We start from the raw sequence: 19254 nt of genomic DNA, 5'->3' as shown, positions 1-19254 counted from the left end.
TTTATCACACTAAAATCATGTTTACACACATATTGTTTATGTCTTGTGGCTATAATTTTTAAACAGTGAGTATTTTAACATTCAAAAATTGGCCCCTATTCACTTCCATTGCAAGTGCTTCACTGTTACCTCGGTTTTTGCTTTTTTATAAAGAAAAGAAGGGGCAAGTCAAAATTATTTTTTGTGTTAATCAACATTATACCTCAAATGTTGTCGATTAAGCTTAACTTGTATTGAGCCCTGAATATTCCTTTAAATTGACACCCTAGTTTTAATCCAGTTTTGTGTAAAAATTCTTAACTCTTGGCAGTCGGATCAAATAATGAGTCAAGAAGGAGATGGGTATGTTTGTAAACAATTTTACAAAGGTAAAACAAAGGCAAAAAATTAAGCATTATGCAATGATAAACAGTTGTCACATGACTTCAGTTGCATGTGAGTGGCCTCTAGGAATCATATTGCAAATCGAAATTTAGCATTTTGCAAAAAAATATAAATAATAATAATAATTTTGCATTTTAAATCCAGTTTTGTTTAAAAATGTCTTAGCTCTTTATGGGAGTTTGGTGAAATAATGATACTGATTTTACTTGTGTTTCATTCATCACACTGGAAATGAAAGGTCACATCAAGTGAATTGCATTGTGAGATACCACGCAGTGTGCTCTGATTACGGCACATTTTGGCAAATGTATTTTGCCATTCAGTTATATTGTGGATACAGAAAATGTGCATACTGTACACAGAACATACTGTAAAAATAGTATGAATAGTTTGGTAGTACACTATTCCGAACTAGCCTGCACACACTTCTAACACAAATTCTGTAAGTGATATCTTCACAACCTGTTAATTGCACAAAACTGTGTTTAGGGAACTGCCTGACTAGAACATTCTATGAAAGAAACTCCTACTCCTACTTGCGTTGATTAAACTCAAAGGGATGCTGTACTGCCCTCTTGTGTTGTCTTTGGAATGGTCAGCTCTATGCAAATAATTGTTTTATCATTATTATTGTGTAATACACAGTGTTGGGGAAGTTACTCTAAAAAAGTACTTAATTACTAACTACTAATTACATCTACATTGTAATTAGATTACTAATTACTCTCTCTCTCTCTCAAAAGTATTTACATTACTTATTACTAATTACTTCCTAAAACCCTTATCAACCTTGACCAGATAAAAAATACAGGGATAGACATGAAACTGTTCTTTTAATTCTTTCAAATAAATCATATAAAATCAAATAAATATTCATGAACTGGCCAAAGAATTTAAGGGGGCAGCATTAAATTAGAAAACATATATTTTAACATTAGACATTAAATTTAGATTTTAAATTCACTGTTGTTTATATAGAATTGTTCTAGAGTCTATACAGTATTTAACACAATTACATCAGAAGTATTAATTAAGTAGTAATCCCTTACTTTTTTCAATGAAAAAGTAATTTAATTACAGTAATTAATTACTTAGTAATGCATTACACCCAACACTGGTAATACATAAATGTAAAGTGTTGGAAATAAGTTTGGGAAAACAGGCAGATCTTAGCAAAACTTGGAAGTCCCATGTGACGGATTTAACAGGAAACACATCACTGGCAAGTTCCTGGAAAAGTTGTGATTCAGCAGTGCAGAGCTCCGCTTGGATAAGACCACACTCTCCAGCACCAACACATTGATAAAGCTTATCTGAATGAACGTCCCCTTTTATAATTGTAATATACTTGGGTCATTATACAATTGTGTTGGCATTTCTGTCTGCATTTTTTAACTTTTAATTTTGAAATAACTGTATTAATGAATCCTTCATCCTATAAAAGTTCTTTATTTAGTGTTCCATTCTATGAAATGAGTTAAAAGACAAATTAATGTGAAAAAAAGTTAGCGTTTATTTTTAAACATTATTTTTCTATATATCTTAAATCTTATATTTTGTCTGTGGTGTTACGAGGTGTCACACTACTGATGAATTTCACGGAGACGCATTACAAATTCATAAATGCCATTGATCCCAACGTCATGTCACTCAATTTTCAATATTTATTTTAAAGAAATTGTTATCAAGAACCTATTATAAATGGCTAAACCGGTTTAACCGGTAAACACCACAATTCAAAATGACACAGTAACACTTTACAGTAAGGTTCCATTAGTTAACATTAGTTCGTAGCATTAGTTAATATGAACTAACAATGAACAATACAAATATTTTCCTCTAAACTGAATGTTAAATGTTGTAGTTTAGAAATAAGACAACATCAGCAGCTCTGTGTCGAGTAACTCCTGAAACACAATCTAATCTGAGACTGAATCTCAGGGAGATTTACTGTGTAGTATCAACAAAGTTAAATAGGGCTCTTTGTGAACTCAGTTCTCAGTATTAACTCCCTCTCTGCTAGGCTAGGGCTGAACCATTTGGACCAAAAATTGAATTGCGATTATTTTTTAAAATATTATGATTGTAATTTCAACTGCAATATGATTATTAACAATAAAAATAAATAAATAAAAACTAGAAAGTCTTTCTTTTTGACCAAAATTAAATCATGGGCAAATATTCTCCACTGCCAATAAAAATACTGTTCATTACAGTAAATATAATATTAAGTAAATATAAATTTAATATTTTCTTAACATACAGGCTTTTATTTTGGAAGAAACTTTTATATTGGCTGTAAAGGAAGACATTTCTGTTAGTAGTAGAGTTGACATGGACTTGATTTTAACTGCAGAGAAATGCTCTCTTCCACTCTTCTAACAACAAAACCCCAGTGTTATGAGGCTACTTTAGATTTGCATAGTAACATTTAGCGGATAAGCATATTTAGAAATACCAAAAAGTGCAATTAGTGAATCGAGAGTGCGACTGCTGTTGACTGTACAAAAAGAGTACCACAAAGCAGTCGTGGTGCACATGCATCACCCCCCCCACCAACCAATAACAGCGAAACAGTATGCCTCAGGGCCCCGGAGTACCTTAACGTGTCCCTGGTCAGAACAATATATTTTGAAAGGCAACGCTGTCGACTGGTTGCGATCTGGTCCGGAACACACAAAACGAAATATACCCGGACCTTAACACTACAGAGAACAGAGTTGTGCACATACAGTATATATATATATATATATATTCCCCAAAACCCGGGAAGGAGGAGGGATGCACTGTCGTGGAGTCCTCGCCGCTGCTGTCCACCAGGAAGCGGAGGAGCCGCTGCTGTCCGTCAGGGGTTGGAGGAGCCGTTACTGTCTGCCAGGGGTCAGAGGACTCGCTGCCATCCGCCAGGGGGTGGAGGAGTGGCTCAGGACCAGGTGACGGCGTGTCTGGGGACCGGCGAGCAAGTTTTTCTCTCTCTCCTCTCTCTCTCTCTCCCCCTCGCTCTGTTGCATAGTGAGGATGTCTTCAAAAATAATGACATAAATAGTTTTAATTTATCAATTAATGTCATACAAAGTCCAGTAAACATAAAAAAGCTAAATCAATATTCGGTGTGACCACCTTTGATTTAAAACAGCACCAATTTTCCTAGGTACACCTGGACAGTTTTTCTTGGTTGTTGGCAGATAGGATGTTCCAAGCTTCTTGGAGACTATATATATATATATATATATATATATTTATATATATATATTTTTTTTATTATTATTTTTTTACAGATTTTACTTAGCTCATCTAAAAGAAAATTAAATATTCCAGGGCTCCAGACTGCGACTAAAATGGTCGCAAATGTGACCAAAAACAATTGATTGCGACAATAATTTAAAATCTTGTCGCCACTGGTGACAGTCGGGTTGTGTGCGTTCATATGCGGTTTCATCAGATATCATCTTGTGAGATATTTAATATATTTTTATAATGCCAGTGTATCTTGAGACGCTTTTCACCCTTTCTGTTATGACGACGAGCTCGCTGCACTGCACGCAACAACAAACCCAGCGCGAGAGAGTCGTGAACAAATGACTCTTTTGAACTGGATCTTTTTCATGAATCATCTGAAAAGAACTGAGGGCTTGAACTCAGGAGCTCAGGTTAACAGTTTGAATCAGATTCACTTTCTCATCGAATCAGCCATCAGTGAGCTCACAACTGGGAGTGCAGACGTTTCAAAATAAGAGTCCCATGCGTCATCTTTATAATTAAAAGTCCTGTATTGTGTACCACTTTTTTATTTCTGGTAATTATTGACTGGGATTGGAGTAGCACAATAACCTGCATCTGGAATTTCTTTCAATTTGCACTCTTGTAGTCTCTGTGTCTGGGGCCATCCAGTAACAGTAAAGAAAGACTAAGGCAATATTTTAAAACAATTTAAATTATATATATATATATATATATATATATATATATATATATATATATATATATATATATATATATATATATACACTGGCGGCCAAATGTTTGGAATAATGTACAGATTTCGCTGTTTCAGAAGGAAATTGGTACTTTAATTCACCAAAGTGGCATTCAACTGATCACAAAGTACAGTCAGGACATTACTGATGTAAAAAACAGCACCATCACTATTTGAAAAAAGTCATTTTTGATCAAATCTAGACAGGCCTCATTTCCAGCAGCCATCACTCCAACACCTTATCCTTGAGTAATCATGCTAAATTGATCATTTGGTACTAGAAAATCACTTGCCATTATATCAAACACAGTTGAAAGCTATTTGGTTCATTAAATGAAGCTTAACATTGTCTTTGTGTTTGTTTTTGAGTTGCCAGAGTATGCAATAGACTGGCATGTCTTAAGGTCAATATTAGGTAAAAAATGGCAAAAAAAAGAATTAGCTTTCTCTAGAAAATAGAAACTCGTCAGTCAATCGTTGTTTTGAGGAATGAAGGCTATACAATGCTTGAAATTGGCAAAAAACTGAAGATTTCATACAAAGGTGTACACTACAGTCTTCAAAGACAAAGGACAACTGTCTCTGACAAGGACAGAAAGAGATGTGGAAGACCAGATGTACAACTAAACAAGAGGATAAGTACATCAGAGTCTCTAGTTTGAGAAATAGACACCTCACATGTCCTCAGCTGACAGCTTCATTGAATTCTACCCGCTCAACACCAGTTTCATGTACAACAGTAAAGAGAAGACTCAGGGGTGCAGGCCTTATGGGAAGAATTGCAAAGAAAAAGCCACTTTTGAACCAGAAAAACAAAAAGAAAATGTTAGAGTGGGCAAAGAAACAGACATTGGACAACAGATAATTGGAAAAGAGTGTTATGGATCTTAACCCCATTGAGCTTTTGTGGGATCAGCGAGACTGTAAGGTGTGTGAGAAGTGTCCAACAAGACAGTCACATCTATGGCAAGTGCTACAGGAAGTGTGGGGTGAAATGTCACCTGAGTATCTGGACAAACTGACAGCTAGAATGTCAAGGATCTGTAAAGCTGTCATTGCTGCACGTGGAGGATTTTTTTGAAGTTCTGAACATTTTTTTCAAATTGTAATAGTAATTTTTCATGTTAATAATGTCCTGACTATACATTGTGATCAGTTGATCTTTCCATAAGAGCAAAATCTGTACATTATTCCAAACTTTAGGCCGCCATTGTGTGTGTGTGTGTGTGTGTGTGTGTATATATATATATATATATATATATATATATATAAATCATGCTTTTGACACTTAAGACAATTGAGGGATTTGTACACAACTATTACACAAGGTGCAAACATTCATTGATGCTCAAGAACACAACACACTACTATATGCATACTTTATGTAAATATCTTTTATGTAGATTCTGAAGGGCAGTACTAAATAAAAAAGTATTTTATCTCTTATATTTGTATAAATTATGAAAGGGGTGTGAACATTTATGAGACAAAAGGGAATGTAAACTTATCTTCTCAACTCTATATACTGTTTATTAAACCTTCATTGAAAGGGTTATCAGCTGTCGTCCTTTTCTTTGGCTTTCTATCTTGTTTCTGAACAGCAGTCTAAATCGAGCAATTCTGTGATTTGGCGACTAAAAACAGCCATTTGGCTCCTTAATATTTCAGTTTAGGAGACAATGGCTCCTAAGTAATTTTTTAGTCTAGAGCCCTGTATTCAAATGTAAATATTCATATGCTCGGTCATGATTTTGGTTTGGATTTTGGAGCCTCTCCTTATTGTTCTATACACAGTACACAACAAGAAAAAGAAAAAAACGTGTTAGAATTTCATCATTTTTTTAAGTTGACCTTTTTATTTCATGGCAAGGATAGTTCAGGTAGTCAAGTTGTCAAAAAATTTATTAAAGCGATAGTTCATACAAAAATGAAACTTCTGTCACTATTTAGGCCTCCTCACCCTCGTTACAAACCCATTCTTCTGTGGAACACAAAATGAGATCTTATGGATTACTTTTATGCTGCCTTTATGTCATTTTTGGAACTTCAAAGATTTGGTCACCACTCACTTGCATTGTATGGACCTACAGAGCTTAAATATTCTACTAAAAATGTTTATTTGTGTTCAGCAGAAGAAAGAAAGTCATACACATCAGGGATGGCTTGAGGGTGAGTAAATGATTAGAGAGTTTTTATTTTTGGGTGCACTATCCCTTTAATGGTTCTGACCTTTTACAGTCATAAAACCCAAACTTTTGTTGAAAATTGTATAAATATATATATATATTCATGGTGAACTTGCAATACAGCTGTGCCGTGTTGTTGTGCATTTAACAAATAAACCTTTAGAACAAGCATCAGTGAAGAACAGTTCCTCATGCAAAATAAGACGATGTCTCTTTAAATGAGTGAATAGCGGGATCTCGGTGGCGGAACAGAGAACTGCACGAGAGAACTGATCGCCTCCGGACACGCACACAAAGGCACATTACGAGACAAAACTATGGGCATCAAACTGTATTACACCACCGTCACCGCATCTAGAGAGGTGAGAAGAAACCTGTGAGCAGGGCGACTCACATTTAAGCATGGCATGAGACTGCATGCTAAAATAATACATGTGAAATGGAGGATTAGGCTCAAGACACACCCAACTGCTATTAACATCACACCAAGACTGTTTTAAACGCAACGGCGGAATATTAACGATCATAAATGCATTATTTAGACATTATTGTGGAATGCAAACTGTAGGAATTGATTGCAAAATGCAAATATAGTGTTGGTTTTTGTGGGTGTTTACAGGGATGAGGAAACTCGCATTGCATTGAGAGCGGAAGTCATAATGTCTGTCTGTGGCATCTCTCTTCATTCCTCTATTAAAATGAATACAATTGGAACACTCTCATTTACTAATGGTGCATGAAAGGCTGACCTTTATAAACGGGATTGTTCTGGCACGAACGCTTATTAGATCTGGTGCGTCAATAAAAACAGCCTCCACTAATAACGCTGGACACGTCATGATGGCAAATGAGATTGGCAAACATTGTTCACTTGAAGTGTTGCATACTACAGTTGCAATGCTATTCAAAGTCTGTGTGCACAGTGTCAACATCTGTTATTGTGAATACAGAAAGAATAGGTTTTTAATGTCAGTATTTCTGTAGTCTTGGGCCTACATGCAAGCCATCCAGTGACTCAGTTGTATATGATGTGTCACATATTGCAGACATTTAATGGATTGCTGGAAACAGGTTTAACTTCTGAGTCTGTACATAGCCCAGAGGTTTCAATGTTGTATTAATGTAGGTGTGGTTGCTGAAGATATGACTCCCAACTTCCTGAAGACCGCCTTGTCAGATCGTGTTTCATCATTAATCATCAACTCAGCATTTTATACTGAAACAACTGGCTTTTAAAGGAATAGTTACACAGAAATTACAATTCTGTCATTATTTACTGCTGTATGCTGTTATTTTATGGAGCACTTTTGGAAAATCTTCACACATTTCTTTCTAAACACAGAAAGTTTGTTGTGACTATTTCAGTTGAGCTCCAAAAAGGACAAAAATGCGACCATCAAAGTAGTTCACATTCTGTTCAGTTACGACACATGGACCAACCAATGGCGTGAAACCAAATGGTCTGCTTCTTGCACAAAGCTATCATATGGCTTCTGAATACTTGGAATAAAGTACACAAGTTGAAGGGACTACTATGGCCATATTTTTTTGTTCTTTTTGAACTGGTGTATCTGTGCAAGGACAAGACCACCCTAAAGATTCTGCAAAATTTCTGGTGTGTTCCATGGATAAAACAGCATACAGGTTTGGAACTGCATGAGGTTAAGTAACCCTAAATGATGACAGAATTTTCATTTTTGTTGAACTAATCATGTTAAGGGGTTAGTTCCCCCAAAATAAAAATGCTCTCATCATTTACTCACCCTCATGCCATCCCAGATGTGTATGACATACTTTCTTCTGCAAAGCACAAATGAAGATTTTTAGAAGAATATTTCAGCTCTCTAGGTTCATACAATGCAAGTGAATGGTGATCAAAACTTTGAAGCTCCAAAAAGCACATAACGGCAGCATAAAAATAATCCATTAGACTCCAGTGTTTTAATCCATGTCTTTTGAAGAGATCCATTTGATTTCCGCTTCCAAAATATAACTCCTTTTTCAATGTACATCTCGGCATTGCAGTATCTAGGCACGATTATGATATCAAGCTCGATTACACTTCCTAGTGCTTGACGCATGCGCAGAGCGCTAGATGTCACTGTAGGAAGTGCAGTCGAGCTTGAAATCATGATCGCCAAGGAGACTGCTGTCAAGATTTATAGTGAAAAAGGAGTTACATTTTGGAACTGGAAATCAATTGGATTGCTTCAGAAGTCATGGATTAAACCACTGGAGTCGTATGGATTAATTTTATGCTGCCTTTATGTGCTTTTTGGAGCTTCAAAGGTCTGGCATCATTCACCTACAGAGCTGAAATATTCTTTTAAAAATCTTCATTTGTGCTCTGCAGAAGAAAGAAAGTACACCTTTTGAAGTAGGCCGCATTCGTGCCAGATTTGACTTGATACGGTTGGTAAATTTAAAAGACCAGAAGAGAAGGAGTGGCTGTGTTATGTTTCAACTGTACAGTACATAATACATTTACATGACTGAAGCTATTGAACTTCATATGTAATGTTTTCTCATGATCATGTCAATTTTGAGAAAGTAGTAAAAACATTTCACAATTGACCTTTGTGATAATCACTATTAAAAGTATTACAGATCAACAGAGAGCTTTCTAAAACTGTATGATGGCTTTGCGTATATTCCCAGTGTTTTTTAGAGCTTAAAAGCAGCAATGGCCAAGGAAAGAGGCTTGACCTTTGACTTTATAACTTGTTTCTTAGGTGAAGTCTCAGCAGGCGGAAGTGATGCGGATTCTGGACAGTAAGAGCATCCAGTATGAGTTGATTGACATCTCAGTGGGCGGGGAAGTCCGGGATGAGATGAGGAGTAAATCTGGAAACCCCACAGCAATCCCACCTCAGATATTCAATGAAGATCAGTACTGTGGGGTAAGAAATACCCTGTTTATTGTGCACAGTTCTTCAGTCACTATAGAGAAGTCTACACACACTTATATAAATACATGTTCAGGTACATTTAAACACGTCCTGAGTCCTCTTTAAACCTCTGCATGCCTACAACTTTTTTGTGTCACGTGAATGAAAAAAAATCCGATTTGGGCCAGGACAGCTTGAGGCTGTCTGCACAAAGTGAACGTTAGCGGTTCATTTGTCTTGCTGGTAGGTGTGCCTGTGCGTGCAGCGCAAAATTGTCGGAGCGATGCGCTTCAGCGGACGCTTACAGTGTAGACAGTATCACTGATTATAATGGGGGTCGCGACGTGACATAGGTGAGTCAGGTATTATCTGTTTGTGAGTGCTTTACGGACCGCGAACTGTTTCAGAAGGAGATCAGCTTTTTTCAAAAAGAGCATTCAGGTACCTCTAGCCTTATTTTATTTTGCTCAGTCGAGTGAAGAGGCCAGTTTTTTTTGTTTCTAAAGACCGAAATATACTTCACGCAAGTACGCAAACGCAGATGCGAGCGCTTGGCCAATGCATGGTCCCGTTATACATACATTACGTGCGCTCTTGTGTTGCTCTGCCGGTTACAAACCTCAGACCACAAAGGGGCAATAGATTTTTTAGGCCTGACCACGAAACTAGATGTGGTAGATGAGTCGATAGTTGAGGAGTGGGGAGAGACACAGAGAAAAAACAAGTTCGTTTGAATGGACAGGGGACAAAAAGTTGCATATATTTTTCGAAAAGTTTCAACTCAAATTGCTGCTCGAGTCCGCCATGACAGTTGTTGATTGAAAGAAGAAAATCCGCTCTAGCGCCCCTTGTGGCAATGCTGAGAATGCAGCGCATACTTGCGTTGTGTTATGAATTGAGCACTGACACATTTCACAACACATCGACGCGTGAAATTGAGCTTGCGTCTGAGTTCACATACTTGCGTAGAGTATGTTTGGGCTATAAACTAATGTAAGGGTTGCCTGGAGTGGTGGTAGTGTAGTGGGCTAAAGCACTGAACTGGTAATCAGAAGGTTGCTGGTTCGATCCCCACAGCCACCACCATTGTGTCCTTGAGCAAGGCACTTAACTCCAGGTTGCTCCAGGGGGATTGTCCCTGTAATAAGTGCACTGTAAGTCGCTTTGGATAAAAGCGTCTGCCAAATGCATAAATGTAAATGTAGTTCATATTCACTAGTTAATTAATATACTTTGAATTCAGTGTCAGTTGCACTACAATTGCACTATGTGTTAAGTATATACTGTGAATACACAATTTGCTTACAAGTGAGAAGAGTTTATAAAACACAGTTTACACTTACTGTGAAAGTCCAAAAGCTAAAGGGAGTATTTTATATTGAGTATCCAATAAAAGTGTATACATTGATACACATATGTGTTTATTCAGTGTATTTTGCACTTAAGAATTCAGTGCAAGTGTATTTTTTGAAGCACATTTTGAATATATTCACTACGTAACTTTTAATAACCTATAGTGAAAATATATTTATTGTTTATATACTAAATATTATATTGTTTATTATTTTATATCTTCCCTATTCTCTTATTAAATAAATCCTTTGGATTACTATCTAAATCAGTCTTTGCTATTTTCTTTATATTTCTGTGGGAATATAATAATAGTGCTATCAGAGTAGGATTTTATATATAGTCAGGTGACACAAAGTAATTGAACCCGGTGCTCCACCCTAACAGAGCTTGGGCAATACACCCCTAAGAGGGTAGGGGGTGCTACAAGAGTATTTTGTTTCAAAGGGTTGGGGGGATGGGACTATCTGGGGAGAGTTTTTTCAAAACGAGTTGGAAAATATTTATTTTCGCAATTTGATTTGATTACACTTGAGTACTAAGACATGAACCAAACCAATTAGCTCCGAGCTGAATCACAACTTAAACTTAGATTTGAAGCAAACGTCAGACAAAAAGACAAAGATACAAGACGTCTTTAATGAGGTCATGAACTACAATCCCATGAAGCATTGCAAATGACTTAAATTAAAAGCAATGGACAAATATAAAACTGTTGTTTTCAAGTGGCCAATTATAAGTATAAAAATATTATATATTTTTAATGAAAGATATTAAATTATTTGCATATTACAGTAAAACAAATTTGATACCTTAGGGAAACACGGTCGCTGCAGAGCTCTTTGGTGCACTTTGATGGGCGCAGTTCTCTGATTGGTGGAGCTTTCTTCAGGATTATGGGTAGTGTAGTTCTTCACCTGAAATTCCACAATTAAACACGATTTTTTAAAAAATGAATATGAAATAAAGTGGACTGATTGCTTCAACAGGTGATTAACAACCTTTGAGCTCATGGTAGGTCTGTCTTTAAAGGTTTAAAAAGTTAAAAATTAAATCGCCTATGTAAAAAAAAATAATGGGATTTTTACTTCCGGAACCAGACTGTTGCACGATATTGTAAGATGCATCGATACTCTTATTGTAACTAATACTGATTGTGTGTTTGTTTTTCTTTTTTTCAGAACTATGACATGTTTTCAGAGGCAGTGGAGGCAGACACAGTGGAACAGTTTCTGAAGATTGCATGAGAGCCAAACCTGGTAGCATCCAACCCCCTCTTCCCTTCCCAGTCCATGTCCACATTCCCAAAGGGAGGCCTGCCTGTACCTGTCTCTGCTCCGCTGGCGGTGCCTACCTTCCCTTGTCTCAATGCCATGCCATGCCACGCCACATGCCAAAACCAAACAACAAAAAAAGCACTCTATGCCACCCTATTTCAGACACAGTAACTCTTGTGCTTTTGTTTTATTTCTCCCATGCTTTTTCTGTCTTGTGTCCTCTTTGGGTCTTGCGCCTCTGACGCATAAATGCCACTAATTTGTCTTAATCTTGTTTGGATCAGAGTGCTTGGATGTGAAGTAATTAGGTCAACTAAACTGGGCCACAACCTCTTGTTTATTCCAGATTGAACTAATCCATATTCAAGAATCACAAGAATAATTTTGTACAAATGTAATCAGTTTGTTGACTTCTGTAGATATTTTGATGGCCATTTTATTCCCACGTAGTACTGATAAATCATTTGGAAATGGTTAATTGTAAGTGGGCTGAGATTTATTGTGTGTTGGTACTTTAAAAACACTGGCCTATAATTTCCAACATGTGAACCAGCTGTTTTGGATTTAACATCTCACACACTGCATTGTATTTTATCGTTTAGCAGGTTTCAAGCCACCGGTATGCTGTCTGGGAGCGTTTCCACTTAACATTTCCAAATTCAGTGATTGAAAAGCGTTCCGTTGCGTTAAAATGTGCCAATACATTTTTTGCACAAATGTGTTTTCCACATGGGGATATTTCATTTTTCAAAAGTCTACAGCATCTGCACACCTAAAAATCTTCATTTTTGATGGGTGAATTTAGTGTTCGGGTCACATTTTACCCCAAAATCAAAAGAAATAACATACGAGACCATATTTTGCATAAAGAAAATTAGTTCTATTTTAGGACCATTAAGAGTTTTTGCATTTTGTGCATTATTTTTTATGACAATGCAGCACATTTCCCCTGAAATTGTAATTACTAGACGTTTTTGGGTAATTTACATTATTTTTGATGATGATTCATTACTGTAATAAAGTATTTTTTAATGGATTTCAGAAAAAAATACTGTTTTAGTTTTTTTTACATATATATCAGCATAAATTCAAATCAGTGCAAAAGATGCAACATGATATATAAATGAAGAATTTAATGAACACACCTTGCGGTACAGAAATGAGAACAAAATTGATTTTTTTTTTTTTTTTGCATCACGGTAATGAGAATTTGCAGGAAAACGCCAAAAATCATAATGGTTCTAAAAACAGGCTTCATTTTCTTCATGCAAAGTAGAACTTATATCCTTCTTTTGATTTTGGGGTGAAATGTGACCCAGACCTGATCTTGACAAATTTCATGAGATTCACCCAAAAGTCTTAAGAGCAGAATGTGGAGGAGTATGAGAGTAACCTACTCCAACACATTCCTGTTACACCACAGATTTTCATCTCACTTTATTCTGGTAATGCACTAAATATTGGTGTTTCCGTGGTCAATATCAACTTTGCCTGAACTTTTGATTAGCTCAGTATTTCTGCCGCAACCGCAAAGTTCATCTTGCAGTAGCTAAATCGTCCCATACGGCGTAAATTACAAACTCATAATCCATCATGCGTCTACTGCCATTAAATGGAGTTTATTTAAGGTTGTAGCAATGAAATGTAAGCAGCTTATCCTCTGACACATTATGTTTGGTCAAACTGGTACTTAATTTATATACTTGGCACAGTCTTACAATGTTGTTGTGAATCACGGTCCCGTGTTTTGACGTAATCTGGCATCCCTGTTGTTTGCTGCTCCAGTTAGTCTTAAATCTTCTAACTCAAGTGTCAGAATTACAGTAAATGTCACAATGGGCTGGACCGACAGCTGGTTCATGAAATTATTGTGATCTGCCTCTGTCATTATTGTTTGTGACGATATCTTGTGGTCTCTTTGTGCTGTACTGCTTTGCTTTTGGACCAACGGCCTATTTTGGCCAAATTAAAAGATCGATAATTATGGAAAGAAATGCTGTTGTCTTCCAAGAAGATTGTGAAATTGTAATGTATGGGTCCAATAAAAGTGCAAAAGGAAAAAGATCTATTCTTTTTTTTTTCCTCCAATAATATTGCAAATTGTCTTAGATTCAATCATGAAAATATTTGTATTGTGATGATTTCGTAGACATGGAGAGAGTCCTGTGTGACTGAAGACATACAGGCAGTGCTCATTAGTCTGACTGGTCAAGTTTGAGTAATGCATTAACATGTTGACTGCAGTGTTGTAACTGTATTCTCAATGAGGTGCTTGTATTTTGCATATAATCTTTGAACCTGAACATGCAGGTAGGGCATTGATACATGATCAGGCAGCTGTAGTTAATAATTCATAGACACTCTCACTTGTGCTCTCTCAATGGAGCTACATGAAGAAAGCTGTTTCAAATCACTAGAATGGATGTTAAATACACATAACCCCCCCATAAAAGGCTTTGTGGAAATTTAAAGTAACTATGTAACTAAAAACTGTACAAATTTATAGTCATTATAAATGTATTTATTTATTATGTCATCAATAGTCATTTCTTTTCAAGTGTTTTATGGACATTTTTACCTGAAAGTAATTTCATACAGACTGTTTTACAATAATGATTTACACATCTGTTCTACAGCAGTTGAACACAGGACTTTTTGTTGATTTGTGACTTTTCCAATTACTATTTACAATAGTGTCCAAATATGAAAAATCTCAGTGAGTAATAAAGCAATCTCCTTCTGTAATATCAACTTTCAAACAGCACTTTTACGGATTCAGGCTGAATTTCTCAGGCTTACATCTATCTTATATATTTATAATTTAATAGGATTATCGACTTTATCCAGTTGGTTTTTGGTGAGAACAGACCAAAATATAACAAATTTTTCACTATAAATCATGGCATCTGCAGTCTCCGTGGCGATCATTATTTCAAGCCTGATTACACTTCCAATAGTGCCGTCTAGCACAATACGTCAAGCACTAGGAAGTGTAATTGAGCTTGAAATCTCAATCGTGGCTATAGACTGAAATGGCAAGATGTATAGCAAATAAGGAGTTACATTTTAGTCTGTTTCTCGCCCCTAATCTGATTGGATTGCTTCTGAAGACATGGATTAAACCACTGAAGTTTTATGGATTACTTTTATGCTCCTTTTATGTGCTTTTTGGAGATTCAAAGTTCTGGTCACCATTCACTTGCATTGTATGGACCTACAGAGCTGAGATATTTTTCTAAAAATCTTCATTTGTGTTCAACAGAAGAAAGAAAGTCATACACATCTGGGATGGTATGAGAGTGGGTAATGATGAGAGAATTTCAATTCTTGGGTGAACTTTCCCTTTAATGGGTTTTAGCGGTAAAAGTTCAAGGAGAAATCGAAGGATCTCAGATCACTGAGCAGTTATTTTTAAGCCAACATATTTCAGTTTAAAATGGTCTTCATTCGAAGTTGCATTCGAAAGTAGAACTGTACAGGCCATTCATAAAAATCTAAATGGTATCATTTCACTGTAAACAACGTTGATTCAATACTGATTCTCTCCTCATGTTGGCGCTGTTGAACAGCAAGACTTTTCTGTTTACTGACACGTGCTTTTAGTCTCTCAATCTGTCTTAACATTATTGAAAACGCGACATGTTGGAAATTACATATCTTCAGCATTAAATATTTCAACGATAAAAGAAGCTCAGTGAAACAGCAATAAACTCAAATAAATCCAGAGAACACATGAATGTATAATGAGCAGCCTGTGGATGGGCAGTGTGAGTTGCAGATACACTCATGTACTCATTCATTTGTTTATATCCATTTTTGTACTAGGACCTTTTCAATGAAATTTTACAATGCTGATATGGCACATGTCAGTATCAGTGTCTGGCGGTAAGTATGTGGTTTGTGTATTGATAGTTGGAGCCCTACACTAATGAAGAGTTCATCTGCAGAGCTTTTGCACTCATGGGAGAAACAATGCTGAAAGTCAGACTGATCCGAGACAAAATAACAGGGTGAAGTGCTTTACAATCTATTAATATCATAAATGTCTCACTCTATAAGTATATGGAGACATAAACAACACTTAAATATGCAGGAAGTATCGAGCCAAGATATGAACAAAATATTAAAGAAAGTTTCAACTGTCTGCAAACATGATTCTAGAACTGTGAAGAAAGCTATGCTTTACTAACATAATGTCACTCTAAATTACAGTACATTGTGATATTTTACAGCCTAAGAGGTTCAAGCTGAGTCGTGCCAATTACGGGAAACACTGGGAAAGCCGGTGAGAAATCCATGAACCATGTTTAAAGTTTTTTTTTTTTTTTTTCATATTCCTTAGATGTCAAACATTCCTTATATGATATATGAGTAATGAGAATGGTTTGTTCCATGTCAAATCAACCAAATTTGAGAAACTTCTGAATTTTTTACATTTTATTTATACTTTTTCTGAAGAAAGTTAAACCTAAATGATGATGAAAGCTAAAATTTTGAATGCAATGGATCAATAGTGGAGTAATCCACTATTTTGTAGAGGAGGATCAAAACGACAATTTCCTATGATTTTGGAGCAAAACTACAGGTCAAAAAAATATATTTTGTATGGTGGCAGTGTCATTATTTTTATTTTTACTCAGAGATAGGTAGGTCTGTTACTAAAATCAGTTGAGTTAAACACCTCTTGTTGCATTACATGCAAATGGTGTCCAAAAATAGGAAAAATATGTCCAGAAATGTGTTGTTGTTGTTGTTACTAAATCAGTACTGATGCATTCCAGAGCTTTGCAGATGTACACCTCTTAAATCCCAAAATGAGATATAGCCTAGGTATTGCTCTAAATGAAGAGCCCCATGTGTCACTTATTCTTAATAATTGTGTATTTATGTACTCTCAAAAATCAAGATTTTGACATTATTGTTTTTATATGAATAAATAAAGGTACATTTCTAATTTCAGCATTATTTGGACTCCAGAACTTTATTTGCTTGAACAAAAAAACTAGCATCATACCATGTGACCCACATTTGCTTTGTCCATTAATAATGGGTAAAATGTAATAATTCTACGCATGGAGCCACATTGAGAGCCCAATATCTCAGGGATTTAACCATATAGGGCCTTAAATGTGAAGAAATAAAAAGATAAGTTTGTTCTGAACTAGAATCTTAAAGGGATAGTTCACCCAAAAATGACAATTTTCTCATCATTTACTCAACCTCATGCCATCCCAGGTGTGAAGGACTTTCTTTCTTCACTAGGACACATTTGAAGAAAAACAGAAAAATAGCTCAGTAGGTCCTTAAAATGCAAGCGGATGGTGATCAGACCTTTTGAAGCTCCAAAAATTACAGACAGTCAGCATAAACGTCATCGGTACAACTCTGGCGGTCCAATTAATGTCTTATAAAGCGAGACAATCATTTTTGGCGTGAAAAAGACCAATAGTTAAATACTTTTTATCTAGAAACCATTGCTTCCAGTCAGCAGCAGTATGCGCGTGTGACATAATTGCATTGGCACGTTCACTTGAGAACTGAAGCACGTGCGACACACATGGAAGATCGGTGCTGTTTACAACTAAGAAGGAGGAACGCTGTACAGAAGCCTCATTGGTTTTGGTTTAGATCTGATTTGTATCTGTTTCTTTACTCACAATGGTGCATTTATGTGCTTATACTGGATGTCTCAACCGAGTGGAGAACGTGAGATTACGTCCGTAACATGGCAACGCGAATACATCACACAAGAGACCACTTGATCTCAGCCCTCTTGTGATGTCAGCGTTCATACCGCTGCTGACCAGAAGCGATGGTTTATAGTTACAAAGTACTTGAATATTGATCTTTTTTCGCACCAAAGTGATCGTTTCACTTTAGAAGACATTAATTTAACAGCAGGAGTAGTATCAATGACGTTTATGCTGACTGTCTGTGATTTTTGGGGCTTCAAAGGTCTGATCACCATCCACTTGCATTTTATGGACCTACTGAGCTAAGATATATTTTTCTTCAAAGTTGTTTTGCTGAAGAAAGAAAGTCATACACACCTGGGATATCATGAGTGTGAGTAAATGAGAGAATTTTCATTTTTGGTTGAACCCTCTAAAGGATATTAAAATATCTTTAATTCTTCTGGAGTTATAGGCACTCCAACTTTGGAAAAACAGCATAAAAACGTTGATAAAAACATTTAAAAAATTGTCATTTTGGCCCCCCTCTAAAAATAATGAATTACTCATTAAATATGGATCCATGAAATTTTATATTTGGCTTTCATCATCATTTATTTATATCTTTCACCTAAAAATAAATAAAAATATTTTTTAGCCCAGAACAGATGGTTGAGTTGATGCAAAATAACCTGAATGCAATTAGGTTTATTGAAGCACTATAGATGTGATCATTTCAGAATAGATCAATGGATGGGAGGGAGGGTGAGAAAGAAAGACAAACAGAAAGCAAGAGGAAAAAAGCAAGCAAGCAAGAAAGAAACCTATTACTGTACATGTTTAATTCATGGTCACTGCTGTCTCCTGCATTTCTCCTTTCACTCTCTTCGTATCGGATCTCACTCCAGACGTGGAAGACAGCATGTTGTACGAGTTCTTTCATTATCATTTCTCATCCTGCTGCAGTGGGACTATCATTCTGGACAGCAGTGGATACTCAAACGGTGACCTGACAACTGGCTTCCTGTGTTCAGCTCTTCAATTGCATACATTTCCCTCTGTAAATGCTGACTCTGCTGGTTGTAGGTGCTGCGGGTTTGTGAGTTTTGAGAGTGAGAGAGATCAGAGACGAGCTTTGGCAGACCGACAGGGTGCTTCTGGACTTGGGAAGAAACCTTTACTCCTCAGTCTGGCAACAATCAAACTGTGAGTAAATTGTGTGAGTTTGGAGGTGGATTTTTCCACTGTTATTGAGTGACCACAGCTCCAATAAAATGTACCCAGAAAGAAGTACATAGTCCACATAGTAATAGTACTTCTATTTTTCTATTTAACATTGTATTTTCTTGTTTTGACTATGTCAGAAAGTGTATAGTTAGGATGCAACAACGCAAGTACTTTGTATCTCATAGTGGCATTACAAAACTGACATATAATGTATCTAATTCTACATGTAATCTCTAGGAAGAAGAAAGAGTTGTCACACTTTATTTTAGGTGGCCTTAACTACTATGTACTAAC

At 36.2% G+C, this 19254-nt stretch overlaps 3 protein-coding genes and 1 long non-coding RNA gene across 8 annotated transcripts in view; 3 read left to right on the top strand and 1 right to left on the bottom strand.

The window, feature by feature from the left end:
* Positions 1-19254, top strand: part of LOC127420745 (membrane progestin receptor alpha-B-like) — a 38737-nt gene that overhangs the window by 11885 nt on the left and 7598 nt on the right. The gene's annotated exons all lie outside the window — the stretch shown is intronic.
* On the top strand, positions 6754-14125 carry LOC127420786 (SH3 domain-binding glutamic acid-rich-like protein 3). Its single transcript, XM_051663329.1, has 3 exons — positions 6754-6908; positions 9279-9446; positions 11966-14125. Exons 1-3 carry the CDS (start codon positions 6864-6866, stop codon positions 12029-12031), a joined length of 279 nt encoding a protein of 92 aa, XP_051519289.1. The 5' UTR covers positions 6754-6863; the 3' UTR covers positions 12032-14125.
* The window catches only part of LOC127420796 (uncharacterized), a 25926-nt gene continuing 16138 nt past the window's right edge, over positions 9467-19254 (bottom strand). The window contains exon 3 of the long non-coding RNA XR_007893880.1: positions 9467-11701. This is a non-coding gene — a long non-coding RNA (uncharacterized LOC127420796). The remainder of the gene's footprint in view (positions 11702-19254) is intronic.
* Positions 18578-19254, top strand: part of LOC127420720 (syntaxin-12-like) — a 17779-nt gene continuing 17102 nt past the window's right edge. For 4 of the 5 annotated variants that reach the window (XR_007893861.1, XR_007893859.1, XR_007893857.1 and 1 more), the window contains exon 1: positions 18578-18939. The gene's annotated coding sequence lies outside the window, so the exon portion shown is untranslated. The remainder of the gene's footprint in view (positions 18940-19254) is intronic. The other variant, XR_007893858.1, reaches the window with a different exon arrangement.

Source organism: Myxocyprinus asiaticus, chromosome 30 (genome assembly GCF_019703515.2).
Source record: "Myxocyprinus asiaticus isolate MX2 ecotype Aquarium Trade chromosome 30, UBuf_Myxa_2, whole genome shotgun sequence".
In the NCBI taxonomy this organism is placed as follows: domain Eukaryota; kingdom Metazoa; phylum Chordata; class Actinopteri; order Cypriniformes; family Catostomidae; genus Myxocyprinus; species Myxocyprinus asiaticus.
The sequence above is the reverse complement of the archived record's forward strand: the minus strand, read 5'-3'. Positions and strand labels throughout refer to the sequence as shown.

Bases quoted from the DNA above. Each gene is read 5' to 3' on its own strand.
- LOC127420786 (XM_051663329.1), top strand. From the start codon at position 6,864: ATGGGCATCAAACTGTATTACACCACCGTCACCGCATCTAGAGAG. The intron at 6,909-9,278 runs GTGAGAAGAAAC...CTTGTTTCTTAG, and splicing joins CCGTCACCGCATCTAGAGAG to GTGAAGTCTCAGCAGGCGGA. The intron at 9,447-11,965 runs GTAAGAAATACC...TCTTTTTTTCAG, and splicing joins ATGAAGATCAGTACTGTGGG to AACTATGACATGTTTTCAGA.